Source organism: Pleurodeles waltl, chromosome 5 (assembly GCF_031143425.1).
Source record: "Pleurodeles waltl isolate 20211129_DDA chromosome 5, aPleWal1.hap1.20221129, whole genome shotgun sequence".
NCBI lineage: Eukaryota > Metazoa > Chordata > Amphibia > Caudata > Salamandridae > Pleurodeles > Pleurodeles waltl.
The window spans coordinates 1,736,960,169-1,736,980,116 of record NC_090444.1 but is presented as its reverse complement, the minus strand read 5'-3'; the positions used below and the strand labels follow the sequence as shown (position 1 = coordinate 1,736,980,116).

At 40.3% G+C, this 19,948-nt stretch overlaps 1 protein-coding gene across 1 annotated transcript in view; it reads left to right on the top strand.

Moving 5' to 3' along the window:
• LOC138296726 (cysteine-rich venom protein-like) overlaps positions 1–19,948 on the top strand; it is a 249,427-nt gene that overhangs the window by 170,440 nt on the left and 59,039 nt on the right. Inside the window, exon 5 of the mRNA XM_069236128.1 lies at positions 18,714–18,859. Within this exon, the coding sequence (XP_069092229.1) occupies positions 18,714–18,859 (146 nt within the window). The remainder of the gene's footprint in view (positions 1–18,713; positions 18,860–19,948) is intronic.

Genomic DNA, 19,948 nt, shown 5'->3' with positions numbered 1-19,948 from the left:
GGGGGCCTTACTCCCATACAGTATTTACAAAGTGGCACAATACATGCCTTACACTACTTTGTAAACCCTTGCACCACTTTATGCCTACGCAAGGCATAATGTATGCCAGGGGGACTTTCCGACATAGGGAGACCTGAAAAAATGGTGCAGTGAAATTTAAAACATTTTACTGTGCCATTTTTCTATCAATTGTAATGCCTGCTTAGAGCAGGCATTAAAATTACACACCTATTTTAATTAATGGGCCTCCCTCTGCCTTGCTGCACTAGAGTCAATATTTTTGATGCTAGTGCAGCAAAGCACCACAATAGCATAAAAAATGTTGACACCATTTTCCTAATGACCACCATGGTGAGCCGTATTGGAAATACAACATAACCATGGTGTCCTTAGCTGGGGCATGGGCGATGCAAGAAAAGTGGCACACCGGGACCGATGCACCACTTTCTTGTTAACACGCCCCTTGGAAAAGTTGACAACATCGACGGAGCTATGTATATGCACCTATGAGTGAGGATAGAGGTTCAGTATATTTGATCAGGATTGCTAAATAAAATACTTTATCTGCCTTTACATATAAACAGAACAACACGAATTGTACTGATGTATTATTAGTTCAACATAACTGATTTTGACTGCAAAGTGTTTTGTCACTGCCACTATGTACTGGGTTTGGCATTTAGCATAAGAAGCAAAATTTTGAATAAGCGACAGGGGCTCTGAAACCGACGAGCACACAACAAAAGTTGCATGCTTAAGTGTCTAATTCCTGAGTATTTCTTTAACTGTTTTAATTAAAATTCTACTATAAATTGTAGACTGGAAAAGCTATTTGCTAAGTTTTGCAACAGGTTTTGATTGACTGTGATAAAGTGTCTTGTTTTGCGTGGTCAATCCTGTTTTGTTTGTGGACTGATGCTGCTGGTTTCTGAAGTGTGAACACTGGGGCACTGCTGTCCAGTTCTCAGTGCAGGTGCTCTGACCTCTGAAATATGGTAACATTTCCTAACTCCTAATTTACATATGTAACTTCCCCAGAAAGTCCTTGGTGTCCATTTTAATGGTGAAGTTGGATTTTTAATAAATATTTAGATAAGTGACTTTCAAAAAGTCACAGTTTAACCTACCTGAGCCTCCAGTAGGCTAATTACCAATAGGCTGCTGGGAGATGGGCCTGGTAGTGCTTTCCCAGAATGAGGTATGAAAAACAATCCCAGAGCAGGAACAATGGCTTAGGCCTTTTCTCAGGAAGACATTTGTGTGAGGCATACCCATTTAAGTTAAGAGCAAAGGAAGAACAGGGGATGAGAAGCAGTTTGTTCCATTGATCCTCTTTAGTCGGCTTAGTACCAGACATGTGAGATGAGGAGCTAACCCCAAAACCAATTTAATATATCTGAAAAGGAGGAACTGCTTGTTTCTCAGAAACACACCCCTAGTGGCCATATCAGCTACCTTCAGGGGCAGAAGGATGCTGCCATGTTGGATTTGCCTCAGATTGGTAAAATATATGATCGTTTGCAGAAAGGCAAATAGGATGGGCTGGAAAAGTGGTAAGTGTTATGGTTGTGGAAGCAGATTCCACTATTGATAATTCTGCACTTTAAATGAATATTACGACATTAAATGTTGGGAGCTCCATTGGAGACAATGGAGTGCTCTTGTCTTTTACTGGCTGGTAAAAGCCCAGAGCATCAACATTCCAATGTTCTTTGTTCAAAGCAACAGCTGTGAACAAAGGGCTCACGGAGCCCGAGGGGATTTTAATGCCCTTGGGCTCCATGAGTACTTTGATTTATTTATTAGAACATTCTGCTCTTATAGCCCTTCATAGCTGGGCTATACTGACCATTAAAGTCCCACTCTCATGTTAAAGGCCCTCGCCTCGGGCCTTCAATGCTCGAGCGGGCCTTTAATGGCTAGTATAGAATGCTACGGTGGACTCTAAGATTATAATAATTAGACGCAAATGTAATTTTTTAGGTAAAATTGTATTATTTTATTTAATAATTAAGCTTATTAGGGTGACATGAGCTTGACCTATTTGTGTTGTTTAACTGCACATTTTAAAGTCATGCAAGGCACAGTGCTTGGCACTTAGTTGTTCCCTTCCTCCCAGCCTATGTATCAAAGAGCTCAAATGTGAACTTCATCACTTGATTAATTATAAGGTACTCAGTTAACTCTATGGTCTTGCTATCACTGTAACATACTGAAAAAATGTATTATTGTCTGTTGATATTGCTCGTGGAGAGGACAGATGTACAACTGTATATAGTTGCAGGCTACTTCATTAGAGCAAACAGAGGTGCTGGTTATATTTTTTAATGTGACATTGTTTTCTCTGTAAGACATAGTGCAGTATTATTTATTAGATGCCGAGTACATATTATTATCATGTGGTGCGTTTTCTGTTTTAAAATTGGCTTATCTAAAATAACTGTCTTGATTGCACTACAGTGACTGTATAGTTTCTGGGTCTGAAAGTGTAATAAAAATTATCCATTTTGGGAAACGACTCAAGTTTTCATTTGGCCCTCTTCAAGATCATACTCCATGTTAGTCTGTTTATTAATCTGCACTTGAAATATTTAGAATTTCATATTGCTTTCATTATTTGAGCAGCCCTTGTAACAAATTCTCTGAAACTCTTATTTTGTTTTGTGCTAGACGGTATTCAGTACTGGCAATTCACTAAATGATGGCTTATTTTCCGCTGCCAATGATCTTTTACATTTATGTGCTTTAAAAATATTTTACATTGATTTATTACCCATATGTCTTTTTGACTTCTGTAATGATTCTTACATTTGAATAAACTTTCATGGTTTTTCCTTTGAACCTTGTCTCATGTGGATTTCCCTGTATGTGTTTTTCTAAGTGATTTCTCTAGGATAAATGACTTTCTTTTAGGTCTTTACACATAGCCAGATTCATCAATACATCTTTTGGTGTAAAAAGTGTCAACACCCCTCAGAACATTTTTGAAAAGGGAGTGTCCAGGTGTCACCCCCACCCACTGGGTAGTGAAACATACAAAGCTGGCACTTCATACACAGCTCATCAGAACACCCTCTGTGGAAGAACAGGCAAGAGATTGACCTGCTGTATGAGACCTGTGTGGTGAGCTGAAGAACTGGACCTGCTCCCCCTTGAATCCATAACTAGGAACTGGACTCTAAGGTTCAGTAAGCTAACTACCTTTTTGGCTACAGGGACAGAACAACCGCTGAGTTGCCTTTTTCATGAAGTACCCAGCTCACTAGTAGAAAATGGAGTAGGACTGGATCCTGGCAGTGGCCTCTGCTTGAGCGGCCGCCTCTAGTTGCTGCCCCTTAAGTCTGGGAAGCCTTAGACATCACCAAGAGGAGCTGCTCCAGAAAGTGGGGCAATTGTATTAAAAGTAACCACCCAATGTGAGCAAATTGAGCCTTTTCCTCCAAAACCAGCAGCTTCAGCAGGACATTGTCTAGTGGCTATCTGGTTTTGAGAGGATTAAGGCTGATAGAGCCTGCAATCCTGCCCCAATGAAGGATTTCAATTTCCATTTCAGAGATTAAGTCAGAAGGTAAATTCTTTTACCAGGACGAGCCTGCTTGGTGTATCTGACCCATGATGCATCGCAGTTGGCCTAAAATTGCACCCAGCTGACGGTCAACAATAAACACTGACTACTGATTGACACTTTAACTTTTTAGAACTTATTGCCTAAAATATTTAAAAAATCATATATCAGGTACACCTTATTGGATTGTTGTCATTTTCATACCATAGTAGTTATTACATTGTTTGCTATTTTTTATACATCGTAGGATTTTTATTTTCTTGAATTTATAATTGTTTTGTCACTGCCAAATACTTCTACACATTTTCCTAAATTGAGCACATCTACTTGCCATAGCTACAAGGTGACTGAGCCCAGGTTTAAATTACATGAAATTGTGTTTTACTTTAACTTGTTTGTAGCCTTATTCCTTGTGGTTGAAACCCATCCACTCCAAATATTTATCCATTTAAGTAAGGTAGAGTAAGGAATTCGCAATATTAATAATAAACATGTGGTTTGCTAGTCAATGGGTAAAATAGTGGTCAGAGATTACAAACTAATTATCATATACATTTTTTAATGCAGTTAAAAACAAATGAAAGCCTCTATTTAATTGTGGGGCAGCAGAGAGCTTAGACCAGCCATCATGTGTTTAATTCCTCAATGGCGCGCAGGCCTGGCTCCTGTCCAAGACTATTTAAGTATTATTATTTACAGAATTACAGGAATTCTATTAATATGCACATATCTGACACATAAAGAAAAAATATATATATGTTTTAAGAAATACTATATGCCTTTGCATCCTTTTGTTAGGACCTATAATTTGTGCTTACAAACCACTCCATGCTTTTTGTGGGAGATTTTTTGTTTTGTTTTTAAATATTAGCGAACTGTTAAATTTGGTGTTGTAGTGCTTGTGTTATAAGTGACAACATTAGGTTTTTAGGGCATTGATGTTCAGGCAGGGGCCCTACCTAGTGAGTTAAAAAGGTGTTTGATAGGGACATGCAACCCATTTGGATGGGTGGCATCTCAGAAGTTGCTCAAATGGTTTACAAAGAGATTTACTGAGATAAGTACAGTTTTACCTATGATGGTTTTTACATCAAAATTAGCATTGTTGTCTCACATGGATTGCAGGTAAGGCGTATTCGGGAGTGGTCAACATCTATCTGAAGGAAGAGAATGGGGGCATGGGAATTGAGGAAAATAAAGGAAAGAGACAGGTTTGAAATGTAATTGCTACTATCTCATTGTGGTACAGCCCACTTCTTAAAGCAAGTATACAAACTGTAGCACTAATTGGGCAGATTATACATACCTTTAAATAGTGGCGGTCCGTTCAGTCCCTGTGGTCCAGTCAAAAGTATATGTATGAGTGATTTCAGATGAAGAATCTTTTTTAAAGGGAAGAAGAAGTGAATTAGCAGATCAAACGTTGTACATGGATGTGCTAAGATAGTGTCCATATTGTAATGTAGCTTCAATAGTAAAGACTTACTGCTAGTGGTTTAGATTTCATGATGATTTGGTCTCTGCTAGCTCCATGTACTCTGTCATTTGAAATAAAGTAAGAAAAAAGGAAAAGAAAAAAGGCTGATACCCAAAGAGGGGCAGGCTTATTCAAGGTTGTTTGTCAAGTAGTCTTTTGTTAAATATAGCCCAGTTATAGGGGTTCCTATTGTAGAGGTGGGGAGAACATTATGATATTATGTATATCTTCCCCTGAGCTCACTGAGTGTATGTGTATCAAGGAACAAAATACTTTATTACGTTCAGTGTCTAGCCAATGGATTCCTCATGCTTGGTTACTTTTACATTGACTATAAGTGACACATTTTGGAAAAAGAGGGCAGCCATTTTAAAGTGGGTGTGTTTTTAGTGTTTTCAGGGTACGAAGCATTTGCATGTATCAGTTACAAACACTGTCCGCATGGTATACTCATTAAGGTAAATAATTCACTGTTGGAGTACAGTTCCGGCAAAAATTGGGTATTGTTGTACATTCAATATTAATAATCCTTTTTACACAGAAAAAGTAGCAGCCTCATTGAAGTGGCTGCAGATTGTTTCACAAAAGTTGAATTGGAACCTCTCTTTGCCAGATTCTTAACATTATGTTAAGAACAATCGTATCTTTCATCTAATATCTTGGTACATCATAACAACATTATGATTTTGTGTGGTGTTACATGTACAGAAATAAAGTACATATATACTCGTAATTTGGAGCAGTAAACATATTGGAGTGGTTACAATGTCAAACTACCCTATTAGCCCCTCAGTAAAAGTTATTTACAATATTTCAGATGCAGCAGACTGTTTTTTTAGATTATTGGGTATATTCAGTTCTAAGCAGTCTTGAGTTGCATTTTTATGTCACTTCTATCAATTCTTCTTTATGTGACACAATCTTGCTCTTGTGGTGCTGGTGATTGGGCATACATAAATATTACGTTTTGTAAAGATCATTCATCACCATTAAGTTTGGTCAGAAACATATGTGGCTTGCAAAGATACATTTTAGTAATTTCATCATAGAATGGTCAAAAAACATCACTAAATAGAGTACTGCATATGGTGTTCTTGAGAAAGTATTAGGGATATTGGTACATACGTTATGGCAGCCTGTATGGTGAAGAATGTGCTTCTATTAGTAATTGTAGAGCTTCGCTAAAAGGGAAGTAACTCATTGTCTTTGTCTAAGGAGACCTAACCCCAAGCATATACAGGTTTCTGCTACCACACTTCAGGCAAGTTTGCATTTTCTCAACAGTTTTAAGCTGTTTCGGGTCTGGGACAGGTTCATTGTTGGCAGCTTGTCAATCATCTTGCAGTCAAAATAGTGCTCAGTCTCAGAATTCATTCACTTTCTCGTTATTTCATTTTGAGTTCACAGTTTCCTCCAGGCAGGTAGGTCTTGATGTGTTCTGATCCAATGTCACATAGGTGTTCTTCATTGTGATGTACAGTTAAATGTGGGCCTACATCAGTTTTCTTTATGTTTCTGTAATGCTCTTGAATCCTGGTTCTGAGGGGTCTGGTAGTGTTGCCCACATATGTTTTAGAACATGGGCAGCAAATGACTTGGATCATATAGGTGCTGTTGCAGTTCATCCAATCACTTACCTTGAAAGTTCTTGCTGATTCCAGTGTGAATTCCTTGATTTTGGTATTTCCAAATTTGGACATGCTACAGTTGTGGCATTTAAGAAAGCTCATGGGTTTATTTAAAAAAAAAAATTGTATTTGTCTTTTGTCAGTGAACTCATATCTGTACAAGAAGTACTTTGGTTCTTTGCATGTCGATAGCCCATTTGTGAAAAGGCTGGTAGTGAGTGTTGATAGAAGGGTTACTTGTTAGTAAGCGGCAGTATCTTTTTTAGGATTTTTCTGATTCTATGGTGGCCATTGCGAAACTCAGTCAGGAATCATATTAAGTTCTTTGATTGTTTTTGTGATATATTGTTAGTTTCCCTGATAATTGTCAATAACTCAGATGTTTGGTATCCCCTTGCTTCCAATCTGTCCAGCAGATCGTAAGCAACAGGTAAAAATGACTCAGTTTTGCTACAATCATGTTTAATCCTAAATAGTTCACTATTTGGAATATTTTTTTTAATGCTTTTGGGGTGACAGCTGTTCAACTTCAGCATAAAGTTTGCTGTTGTGTCTTTTCTGTAAAGTTGTGTTTGTATCTTGCCATTTCTAATGTAAAGAGTACTGTCCAGGAAGTCAATTTCTTCATTGGAGAAATGAGCAGTAGTCTGGATGTTCCATTGATTATAACTGATCCTTTGGAGATACTGTTGTACAGTACGTATTGGTCCTTACCAGATGCAGAGTATATTGTCAATACACCTACCCCAGAAGATTAGATGGGGGTGTATTCCGAAAATTGATCATCCCAGATCCAAAATATCTCTACTTCTCACATTTGGATGTAGGCCTGCAAAAGTGCAAATTTGGCTCCCATCGCTGTACCCTGCATATGTGTGTAGAGATACTGATTGAAGTTGAAAATGTTGTAAGGTACACACAAGGATAACATTTCTAAGTTCATGTTGTTGGACTTGAGGAAATGTGCGGGTTTGGTTTAAAGGCCTTTTGTACCACTGCAATGCCGTCAGTATGTTTGATCGACATCTATGGGCTTACTAAAATTATTGTGTTAATATGTAGTCTGTCTCCCATGTGATGTCAAGTTTGCCCAGAATGTCTTTGGTGTCTTGAATGTAGGAGGGAAGGTTCTTCATTAGTGTCTGCAAATAGTAGTCAATAAATGTTTCTTACTGTGAACATTGGAAATTGATGCCAATAGTGATTGGATGCCCTGGTTGAGGAAAGCCTTTTTTATGGACCTTTGGGAGTAGGTAAAATGTCACCATTGTGGGATGGTCAAAGTAGAGCCAACTCTTCTCTTCCCACGTTAGAAGTCCTGCATTGTACTATGCTTCCATTTTCATATTTAGTCTCCTTTGGATGTCCTTCGTGGGATTTCCTTGTAGTTTCTGATAGCAAATACCATCTGATAGTTGTCTCATCACTTCTTTGATGTAGTCATCTGTATTTAAAAGGACCACACTGCTTTCTGTATCTGCTTCTTTTATAACCAACTCACTGTTATTCTGTAGGTACCTGATGACTCTTCTCTCATGATGGGTGATATTGAGAGGTAGAAAGTTCTTCTTTTGTCATATTTCTTGCATTCTTTGTCCATGTTGTCAAGTACTGCTCTATCAAAAATGTCAATGATATTTCCTGGTGGTAGTTGAAGAGTAAAAGTTGACTTACATTGGATTACATTTGTCAGGGTATAGTTAGTTTCATTGCCATTACTTGTGCCAGAGTCACTACTGTTGTTCCTTCTTCTTCTCCCAATTTCCGACATTATTATGACAAATGTATATCCTCTACATCTTGTATTGTGATGGGACTAGGTGTGATTTGATTACTTGGTGTAGATTGCTTTGGCGTGCCACTAAAAAACAAGAGCAATTTTTTTATGGGATCCCAGAAGGCAGTCAGGCAGAAGGAAGGGACCCAATTTATAATCTATGTCTTTTGTTGTCTAAGTGTAGTGCCACACTGGTTGATCATTAGTTGGTGTTTGTTATTTCTTGTTCTTTCCTCCTTGCTCTTGTACTGAACCCTGAAGTTGTTGGTTGTTCTGCCTTGTTTTGAGGTGTCGCCATTCTGGTTCTTGTATCTGGGGTGTTTGTATTCTGTGTACCTAGTCTGTAGTGTTTTACCTCCTCCCAGAAATGTACGCTTCTTCTTGAAGATGTATTTTTCATTGCACTTCCTAGAGAGTTAATGTCCGAACTGGCTTCCTGGTCAATTGATTGACTGATGGGCTCTGGTTGTTGTATCTGTTCGCAAATGTGTATTCTCGTCCTCGCTGCTAGTCAATCTGAACCCAACAAAATGTTCCTTTTTTCCTTTTGGTCAGATCCTCTTCATAGTCATCTATGACTTTGTTGAGTATTTCATAGTTTTTGTAGTAATGCCTCCCCATTTGGCTTCTACAATTTGTTTCTTAAATTATTCTACTTCAGCTCTGTAGTCTTCACACTCCTCTTCAGCAATGTCAATAAGGTGTCTAATCATGTTATTGGAGGCCACTTCAAGGTTATTTTCCCTTTTTTAATGTGGTCAGGTTTTGTAATTTCCAGAGGAGGGAATCGTAAGATTCTGAAGCCTCTCTGTAGCTGGTCAGCATCTAAAATATTTCTTCAGTGTTGCAGCCTCCCACCATTTCACTGTTTCCTTTTACAAAGCCTGGCTGATGAGGCTACAGTGTTGATTGAATACCCAATGAGGGCAATACCTTTATGCCCACATCTAGGAAACAAATGTAAGTAATGTAGGGAAACCAATTCTCAACAATAAAAATAAACATGTGGTTTGATATTCCGTTAGTAAAATAGTGGACAGAGATTGCAACCTAATCGTCACATACGCTAATTCTAATGCAGTTGAAATCAAATGAAAACCTCGATTTAATTGCGAGGTAGCAGAGAACTTAAACCAGCCAATATGTGTTTAACCCCTCAATGGTGCACAGGCCTGGAGGTTTTCCAAGACTGTTTAAGTATTATTAATTAAGTAATTACAGGAATTCCATGCATATAAGTATATATATCATATAAAGGAATTTTTAAAAAGAAAACTCCCACAAAAAGCATGGAGGATTTGTAAGCACGAATTGTAGCACATGAAAGATGGCTGCAAATGCATATAGTACTACTTAATATATATTTATAATCATGCATGGTTTCAATCTTTTTTGGCTCTCCTTTTACCTTGTATGTAATGGTCATCTGCATTTATTATTTGCTTCTTTATGTGACTTATATATGTATATGAATGGAATGTTCAGACATTTCTGAAAACTAGACACCAGGGGGAGTCCAGGGAGGTGTAGCTTGCATGGATCCCCCAAATTTGTTGTACCCAGAATTGCCTGCAAACCTCAAATGTAGTGAGAAAAATCGAATTTTCCTCACATTTCTGTGTGTTATAACCACGCCGGCACACATTTCCTACCACCCAATGTCCCCCTTGGTCTACGGATAAAAATGATACCGCACTTGTGTGGGTGTGCCAAGTGGATGCGACAGGGAAGGGCCTGTGGAGTTTGAGAGGGAACCAAAGCGGGTCCAAAAGGGCAGGATTTTTTTCTTACATTTTTAGGTTGACTCTGATTTGTACACCCATATAAGTGAGGTATAATTGCTATTGGGAGCCAGAGGGGAATACTGGGTGGTAGGAAATGTGTGCCAGTGCAGTGATTCCACACAGAAATGTGAGGAAAATCTGCATTTTTTAGCTAAATTTGAGGTTTGCAGGTGATTCTGGGTAAATAATGTTGGGGGAGCCATGCAAGCCACATGATGCTGGACTGGACTTCCTGTGTTGAGAAACATCTGGGTTTAGTAGGTTTCCCTAGATGGCTGCCGAGTCCGGGGACAAAAAAACAGGAGCCCTCCTTGCAAAACCCAGTTGTTCTGTGATCAATAATTTTGATGTCGTCACTACATGTTTTGGGCCCTTTCCTGTCATGGCCATGTGGCCCACCCACACATTTGTGGTAGCATCTTCATCGGGAGATCAAGGGGAACGCTGGGTGGTAAGACATTTGTGGTTTATTTCTGCTTCTGGAAGTATCAGGCACAGAAATGCAAGCAAAATGTGTGATTTTAGTCACATTTTGAGGTTTGCAGGGCATTGTGGGTAGCCATGAGAAGCATACCACCCTGTACTCCCCTGGGTGTCTAGTTTATGAACATATGTAGAGTTGGTAGATTTTCCCTAGTAACAATGTACACCTTGGCAGAGAAAGACTGAAAAACAAATATTACTGCACATCCATCTATTCCTCAAGTACATGCACATAGTGGTTGGATTTGATACCAGGGTGAATGAAAGATACAAAATGTATATTTTATCAACAAGATATTTCACAAAAGTGAAATACACTGTTACTATATAAAGTAAAAAAATGAACAAATGACACAGCTTGTGAGCTATAAAGCCACGACAAGGCACCAACCACTTTACAGGCTATTCACACCTTTCATACGTGACACACACAAGACCATTCACACCACCAGCCGCGGGCCCAGCACATTTCAACATTCACATCAACAGACAATGTAGAGCAAATATACACCCTTACAGAGAAAGACAGAAAAGAGAATTATTACTGCACAACGTCTATTCATCAAGTACGAGGGTGAGTAAAGGTTCAGAACGTAAAATTGTATTAACAAGAGATTTCAATAAAATGAAATGCACTGTGTAATAATGATGAAACTTCAAATAGAAGTGCAGTTGGTTCATTTATTGGAGCACCTCATCCACAGCTCTCCCATCAGCAAGATCCCAGCCTCAATGAATTCAAATAGAATCATAATGCTGCAACATCCTAAAATTCCCCAACATTCTACAGCTTAACGCTCCATTGGTCATCATATACCACACATCCCCTCCTTTAAACAAAAAAAAAAATCTCTAACAATAAATATGCTTAGAACACAATATACATTGAATAAGCAACTATTTACAGAAAAGAAAAAACTGTTGAATAAAATTCAACACATTACAATGGAAAAATTAAACTAAATTACGTGAAACACACATAACTTCATTCTGAGACATTTTCTTTACAACTCAATACTCTATTGAGATTTATGGTTCTGTCATCTTCAATGTGTACAGCATTCTGAAACAACTTTAATATTCTCAAGGAACCTGAAAACACACTGTGATACTCACACACTCCCATGCACTGAGTCAAGAGTCTATAGATGCAAATTGATGGTTACACAATAAGGAGGGAGCTGTCACATGCTGGAACCTGCGCTTAGAGAATGAGAACACTTCCACAAGGCAAGAGTGTATGAACCATTGAATCTGCAGGGCACGTGACTGCAGAACGTAAGAAGGTGTGCATGAGGTAAGAATCTGTAGACACCACCGGTATCGAGATATAAGCACAAGCTAGCCCCGCAGTTTCAAACAGTATAAGGGCTCATGCTTGCAATATTTTACTGCCGTTGGTCCCTTTAGTGATACAATAACTGGAAAAAAAAACTTCACCACTCTAATACAAAAACAGGAGTTGTAGAGGTTTGCCACTTTAAAGTCCTCAGCAATTAGTTTGTAGCCTGAGAGCTTTAAATGGAAATTACTGGAACCTGGATCACCATGAAAGATGAATGTAAAGCAGTTCTGCGATGTGATCTTGTTTTGAGGTGCTTGGACCTACTTTTCGCCAGTGTAATAATGATGAAACTCCAAATAGAAGTGAAGTAGGTTAATTCATTGAAGCACCTCATTCATAGCTCTCCATCAGCTAGATCCCAGCCTCAACTGATTTAAGTGGAATTATAAAGCTCCAACATCATAATATTCCCCAACATTCTGTGAGGCGGATTTAAGGAAAGTGGCACTGCACCCAGTGCATGCGCCACTGTCCTTGCACCCCTTAGCGCCCCCTACTGCCACCATGTGTGCGCTGTATCTAAGATTCGGCACACCATGGCGCAGGTTAGGGGGCAATAGCGTCAACATTATTGATGTACTGTTCAATGTTAGCACCTATATTTTGGTGCTAACCCTGAACAGCACATAGGGCCCATTGTAAAAAATGGTGTGCCCCTTTTAACCACCTGCTTTAAGCAGGCATTAAAAGAGGCAAAAAAAAATTACGAAAAAAAAATCTCTTCGATTTCTTTGTGCCGGGGAACGCCCCTTGCATACATTATGCCTGGCGCAGCCATAATGCAGTGCAAAGGGTCACAAAGTGGCACAATGCATGCATTGCGCCACTTTGTAAATCTGGTGCAGCATTTTTGGCCATCTAAGACCACATTACCATTAAAAAGATGATGCTAATGTGGCTTTAGATGGCACTAGGCCCTCTTAAATCTGGGCCTATATCTTCACACTCCATTAGTCACTACATCAGATACACACCGTTAGTAATTAAAAGATCAAAAAACTGAACCAATGACTCACAGCTTGTGAGCTGTAAAGCTGCAACAAGGCACCAACCGCTTTACAGGCCATTCACACACCTTTTATACATGACACACATAAGACCATTCACTCCACCAGCGTGGGCCCTGCACATTACAACACTCACATCAACAGACAATGTAAAGACAATGTTCATCCTGGCAGAGAAAGACAGAAAAAATCAATATTACTCACAACTATCTATTCCTGAAGTGCTCACACATACTGGTTGGATTTGGCATGAGGGTCAGTGAAGGTAAAGTGTAAAATTATATTAACAAGAGATTTCAAAAAAAATAAATGCACTGTTAATAATTGAAATGTCTGGGAGCTGATGGAGTGTGCTGACTGGTGTTTGGCTAGCAGTGTGTGTGGTGACCAGCAACAAGTCACAACTCACACACTGCCAGCCAAGTGCCACTCACACACACCGCAAGCCAAACACCAGCTAAAACACACTGCCATCATGTTTTTTTAGCAAAGAAGAAAACACAAACCAATTGGAAGTATATACAAAACTAACTACAAATACAACAACTCTAACTAAATACATCACACCAATGGCAACCGTGAAATCTGGACAAAAAATCTAAAACAATACAGACCAGTCAGGTTACTTTTATGCTCACGGTTGATCCCAAAATCCCTATTTCATCTACTACAATCTAAAGCAGGCGGGCACACACAATCCAGGTTGAGAAGGACACTCGAGGCAGTGCATACGACTCTCCTTCCGCATGCCTTGTTGCATACAGACTCTACATCTCTTACAGGGATTATTTTTTTGCCATGGGAGGAATGTAATCAGCAAAGTGGTGATCTTTCAATCTAGTCATATCCTCAACCACTAAAACTCTAGGAACACTTGCCTGTTCTACTTTACCAGGCTGTCTATCACAAACTGCCGAAACTGAACAAGTGCCATCTTTGACTCTGGAGAACAATCTTTCTCTGACGTCATCACATCGCCAGGGAAGGGAGCAGGGGTGGCATTGGAAGCGCTTCCTCTGCCATCCCTCGGGGGTCATATTTTGTGATGGCCCATGGGCAGAGCGCCGGTGCTTCCCCCATGGGTGGGTGCCTGGATGGCTGGGAACCATACTGCACACACTCTCACCGGCAGTCTAACGCATGCGCTGGGTTAACGTTATAGTTGAAATCTACACAAAAGTACGTCTCTCCACTTAACCTAGTGGTAAACATGCACCCTAAGTGTAGATGCACAATCCCTATCATTCCTATACTTCTTATGGCACTTTAAAAATTGCTATATTTTGCTGACTCAGCTCAAAATCAGATTGCGGGCTTTTTCGCCCCTACTTAGCCAAGCTAATTACACCACTTTCCACACTGAGGACAAAAGCCTCCTCACACACTAGAACTATTATCAGTACTCTGCCAAGTTTCTGGGAAAGGAAGGTTTTGGGAGGAATTCTGACTCTGCTAATAAGCTTGTCATGCTGCACCTGGGCTGGGACAGGTCATTTCAACAGAAACAAAGGAGAAGGGTTAGACCTCTGAAGCAACACACAAGAGGGGTTCACTTTTGAAATTTGTGGTGGAAAGGGGTCAGACATCAGTGTCAGCTAGGGGCTGAGCTGAGGAACTCAGGTAAGCTCTTTCAACAATTTGAAATCACCGTATTGGAATGTCCCAGAATGCAGTTCAGGAGGGTTGGAACAGGAGTGGAGAGATGATGTGGCACACTAGGATCGGCCAGGGGTGCTCGACTTCTACAATTTTCCACCCCGATTTAAAAACCCCTGCACAACAGATAAAAAGATGGTGGACCTGCAAGTAATGATGGCGAAAGAATGACCATCTACAAGAAGAAGCCACCTGATACACTGCATGGATGGACTTTGGGATTTGACTCCAGGCAACCACCAGGACTAGGTTGGGTCTCTACAAGATCAGTGGAGCTACATCCCTAAGGAAATATTTTTGCTCTTTTAAATGAGTAGTGGTGAGTGTACCACAAAGTCGTACTAGCAGCATAATAAATAGCCCAAGAGACTCCATCCCTCGTGACAGATGAGCAGTGTGTCTGGGAGCATTGCGTGCACCCATGCCTGTGTCTAAGGAGCGGGGTGCACCAGCCTTCTTCATCTCTGCCCACAAGTCGCATGGGTAAGGCAACCTGCGCAACTCCTGCCCTCATGTGGGAGATGAGTACAAGGGTTGGCTCCAACTTCGGTGGGAGCACAGAAGAGAGTTGCTGTCTCTCACACTATGCCAAAGGGAAGATGCTGCACATGGGGAGTTGGTCGAGGCCACAGAGGTCTTGGGGCTCCCCTACAACCCCTAAATTCAACACAAGGCTGTGGGAGCCTTAGGTGGGTACCCAGAAATATAAAGAAAAGTGGGCATGAGGCCACATCTAAAGAAAACCAACAGTAAGCAAGCCTTACTACATATCCACTGCTCCATCCTAAGGAGAGCCCAATAAACCCCACAAGGGTCATTAGCATCCATTTCTGTTACTTGTGGTGCCCCAGGAGGGGCAGTGGCTTTACCCATGTTACCTACACTGTTTTGGGGGCCTCCAGAAGGACAGAAGCCCCCAACTGAGCCCCCACAAAACAAATTCTCCCAGGGTCCTATAGACAAGCCAGAAACTGAGATGCTTGTTCATTTCAAGCACTCGTGGAGCCTGTACATTTATACGGAGGATCTGCAGTTAAGGCACACCTATACATAATAAACGTAAAAGATCGGCTCTGGGAGACATTCATGTGTACACAGTTTTTATTGACAGTGATAATGGTAGGATAGTTCAAGGTTTTACAGTATAATGAATGCTATTGACTGTTGATACTACCCCTATTGACTTCAATTGTGTGTCATAGCATGCATTTTATATTGGTACTGTCTTCATTGATGTCAATGGTCTTACATTTGTGACTAACGTGGTGGCTTTTAGTGATGTGGTGACACCATGACAAAGCCATTAGGCCTGCTCTGTTGATAATGACATCTTCATATATTATGGTGTTGCATCTTGTAGAGGTAGGTGATATTGTGGTTGTAGGATTCAGAAACCCCTAGAGGTGTGTCAAGCTCATGAGGATATCACCAAAGTGATTTTCATCTAACTATCAGGGTCAAGTGCTCAAATGGGGTACTTGGTTCCCAGTAAAAAGAGGATTGCTGGCGTATTTCTTTGAAAGGATCAAATCCTTCCTGACTAATAAGCTAATGTCTTACAAAATCCATCCAATCATGAGTTAGGGGCTGACCCAAAGCCCACTCGATGTATATTAGGAACAAGAGATCTGGCTAACAGACAGCTAAAACTGTTTGGGGTGGAGACCTAAACATGTATAATAAAAGCCATAAAGTAATACAAACATGAACCTCACAATTCATTCTGATACTAGATTTGATGCCTTGGAGACTAGATTTAGTGCCACGGGCAGTGCAGAGAAATGGCTATTAGATTTCCTTCTTCTTTCATCTCAAATGTTACCTGTTTAAAATTTTCATTCATATCACTATCTGGCATGGATGTTTTAGGTCCAGTAACAGTTTAAATAATTTACGTTGCTTGTAAGAAAAACCTATATAGTGCCCGACGGCAGCTATCGTAGTTGGGTTCCGATGTCTCCACTGAGAAAGTGTAGCAGAAGAAGCCCCTAATAGGTATAGGCAGAACACATTGTGAATCGTTGGCACCTCTGACATGCATGTACTCATCATGTCTCGCCCTAGATTCAATTCTGAAACTAAAGAAAGTGTCTATCACCAGCATCACTTTTAAAGACTGAGCAGAACTCTCTCCTCAGCTGGGCATAGTTTCATTCTCTATTGATATTTAGCATTCACACCAGTGAACAGAGTGACATGGAGTGGTGGTCTGGATGATGAGACAATGGGCTGCTACTTCAGAGCAATGCAAGCTAGAGAGTTCAGCCTCACCACTCCCTGCATCTCCTTAGTACAAACATTGTCCATATGATTCCGATGACAATCCGCACCGCACTCTAGAATGTAGTTCAGCCTATGCTAAAGTAAATACAAAACAATATGTAATAAATATGATATGTTGTAGAAAAGGATACACCAGACATTGCTAACACAGTGAGCACATGAATTAGTCAGTGATTTGCATAAAAATTACTTGAAGCAAATTAATGTATTCAATTAATTGCAAAAGCGCAATACCCTTACCATCAGTGTGTTAGTATCTGGAATGTTAAAACATACCAAAAGCATTTGAAAACCACATGGCATACAAAACACACACCAAAACATTTAGTATCCCACTGGCTGAATCAAAAGGAAAATGTATTTGGTACAATCTTACTCCAGCATTCCAACTAAGTAAACACCATGTTTCTGTGAGCCTTATTTCATGGACAGTCCACATGGTAGCTAGTTAATAGGGTACACAACCAAGAGGATGTTATCATCTGCTGTACTTAATTGTGAGTCCCAACTGGCACTTAGGGCCAGATTTAAGAGGGCTTTTTGCCATACTAACGCCACATTAGTGTCATTTTTTTGCACTAATGTGGTGTTAAAAGGCCAAAAAAGCTGGGCCATATTTACGAAGTGGGGCAGTGCATGCATTGTGCCACTTTGTAACCCTTTGTGCATATTAAGCCTGTGCAAGGCATAATGTATGCAAAGGGGTGGGGGGCGTAACCCTATAAGGGGGGCCAAAAAAATGGCACAAGGAAATGAAAAAGATTTCCTTGCGCCATTTTTTTGGCACTTTTAAATCCTACTCTGATAAGGGGATAAAAGGAGACTTCCATTCGTTTTAATAGGCCTCTGGGTGCTATGTAGGATTTGCATCAATATTTTTGATGCTAATCCTGCAAACTGTCAGACTAGCATAAAAAATTGTGACAGCAGTATCCCTAACTACCGCCATGGTGCGTCGCATTTATGGCGCACACATGGTGGCGTTAGGGGGGCACTAAGGGGCACAAGAAAAGTGGCACTGCACTTAAATCTGCACCTTAGCATATCTCTGGCTTAAAGAACCCTTCCAAAAAAAGTTGCCATGTGTTTCGGTCCTTGGCTAATATAAGCCTCTTAAGGACAGAGGAGGGGTGAAGTACCTAATAAGAGAACCATATATATACACACATTTACTTGAGACCAAGGTGCTTACAACAATGAATCACCTTATGTTTAAAATAAGGACAGATGCCAAGAAACCAGTTTAGACAGAGCCATAAGCAAAATTTTACGAAGCAAGAGAGAATTCCGGGAGAATCAGAAAAAAATCAGGAAAAAAATCATAAGCCAGCTTGTAAATACGAGAAGCAGAACAAAATACTGGAGGTAAAGAGGAATGGGAACAAGACAGGTAAGAAACACCCATTATCTGACGGTCTTCTCACAAACAACTATCTCCTGGCTGTGATCTTTCACAATAGCGTTAGTGAAATATTGGATTAGTATCTGGGGTGGGCAACTGCAGGGATTAAGCCAGAAGTACTACAAGAGTATGCAGCAGCTAAATATTTATGTATTACCGTCAGAGTCTTCAAATCACAAGCTGGCAGCCACACTTCAAAATGTGGGCCAAAATCATTAGGATACCACCTAAACCAGTAGAGTTGGCAATAACATGTCTTTTATGTAGCTGTCATCATTCTTGTTCTGTGTGCTTTCTCTGTTTTAGCAACAACTTGCGGTGAAATAATGTACAAGACAAATTATGCAGCCTCATGGGAACACGTAATTAATACCTGGTATAAACAAGAGGATAATTTCACATATGGGATGGGTGAACGAACTCCGTATGCATGGATCGCACATTACACACAGGTATGAGATAACTTTCAGTTTGAATTTATCATTTGCATGTATCTTTTCATAGTGTAACAACTAAAAGAGAAGAAAATTAACACAAAGTCAAATTTTAACATATGCTCTGCAATGTTTAGCACACATGTTGATTAATAAGCAAGTCCAAGCACCTCATTATGAGTTTGATGGTCCCACCATGGGACCGGCAAACTCATGGAAGGACACAACCGCCACAGCGGTGACATTCCTCCTGAGCGTATTGCAATGTTCCTGCCGGGCTGACGAGTGGTAACATTGTAATACATGTTCCTGCCAGTCTAATCGGCTGGAACAGTGTTAGGCTATTAGGTCAATATCCTAACTCTCCAGCACCCTCGGAATGTACACTGTCTGTAGTGCAGGTGCCCCCTGTGGCTCCCAGCACTGGCTTTCTGCCAGCCTTTTCATGGCAGAGTCACCGGCATGAAAAGGCTGGTGGAAAGAGGGGTTGTAATCAGCCAGCCAGCGCTCAGTTCAGCGCTGCCATGGCTGGTTACAAGTCCAACTGCCGTAACCGCGTCAGGATCTTTGATCCTGGCGGGGACAGCATTCTTTAGGTGGGTCCGCCCGCCAATCTTGTAATATGGCAGTTAGACCCCAGCTGCTGCGGTCTGACCGCCACGGGGCTGGGGGTCATAGCTAGCCTCGTAATGAGACTGCAAGTCTGTGACCTTTTTCTATCAAAGATCCTAACATTTCATGTTTCTTTTTTTGAAAGCCCAGTTTTTGTGAATTAATGTATTTGATGACAATAAACAAAATCAGTTTTTGGTCGACATGGCAAGATAAGTTATCCTGACTTGTTATCCAGTACCAAGAGAAAGACTGGCAGAAAATGAGAGAGACTGAAAGCAGAAAATAGCAATGAGATTTGTTGAATTCCCAATCCACTCACAATGAAAGTAGGGAGGTATTCAAGGAGACATTAATAAGAAATGAAACTGTCCATTGGAAATATAACAATACTTCTAAAGATCCAAATCCTAATGTTGTGATAGAAACCTAATACAATTTGTAGAGGTTTTTTACTGTTTCTCGTTTAAAAAAATATAAAGAAGGCACATATCA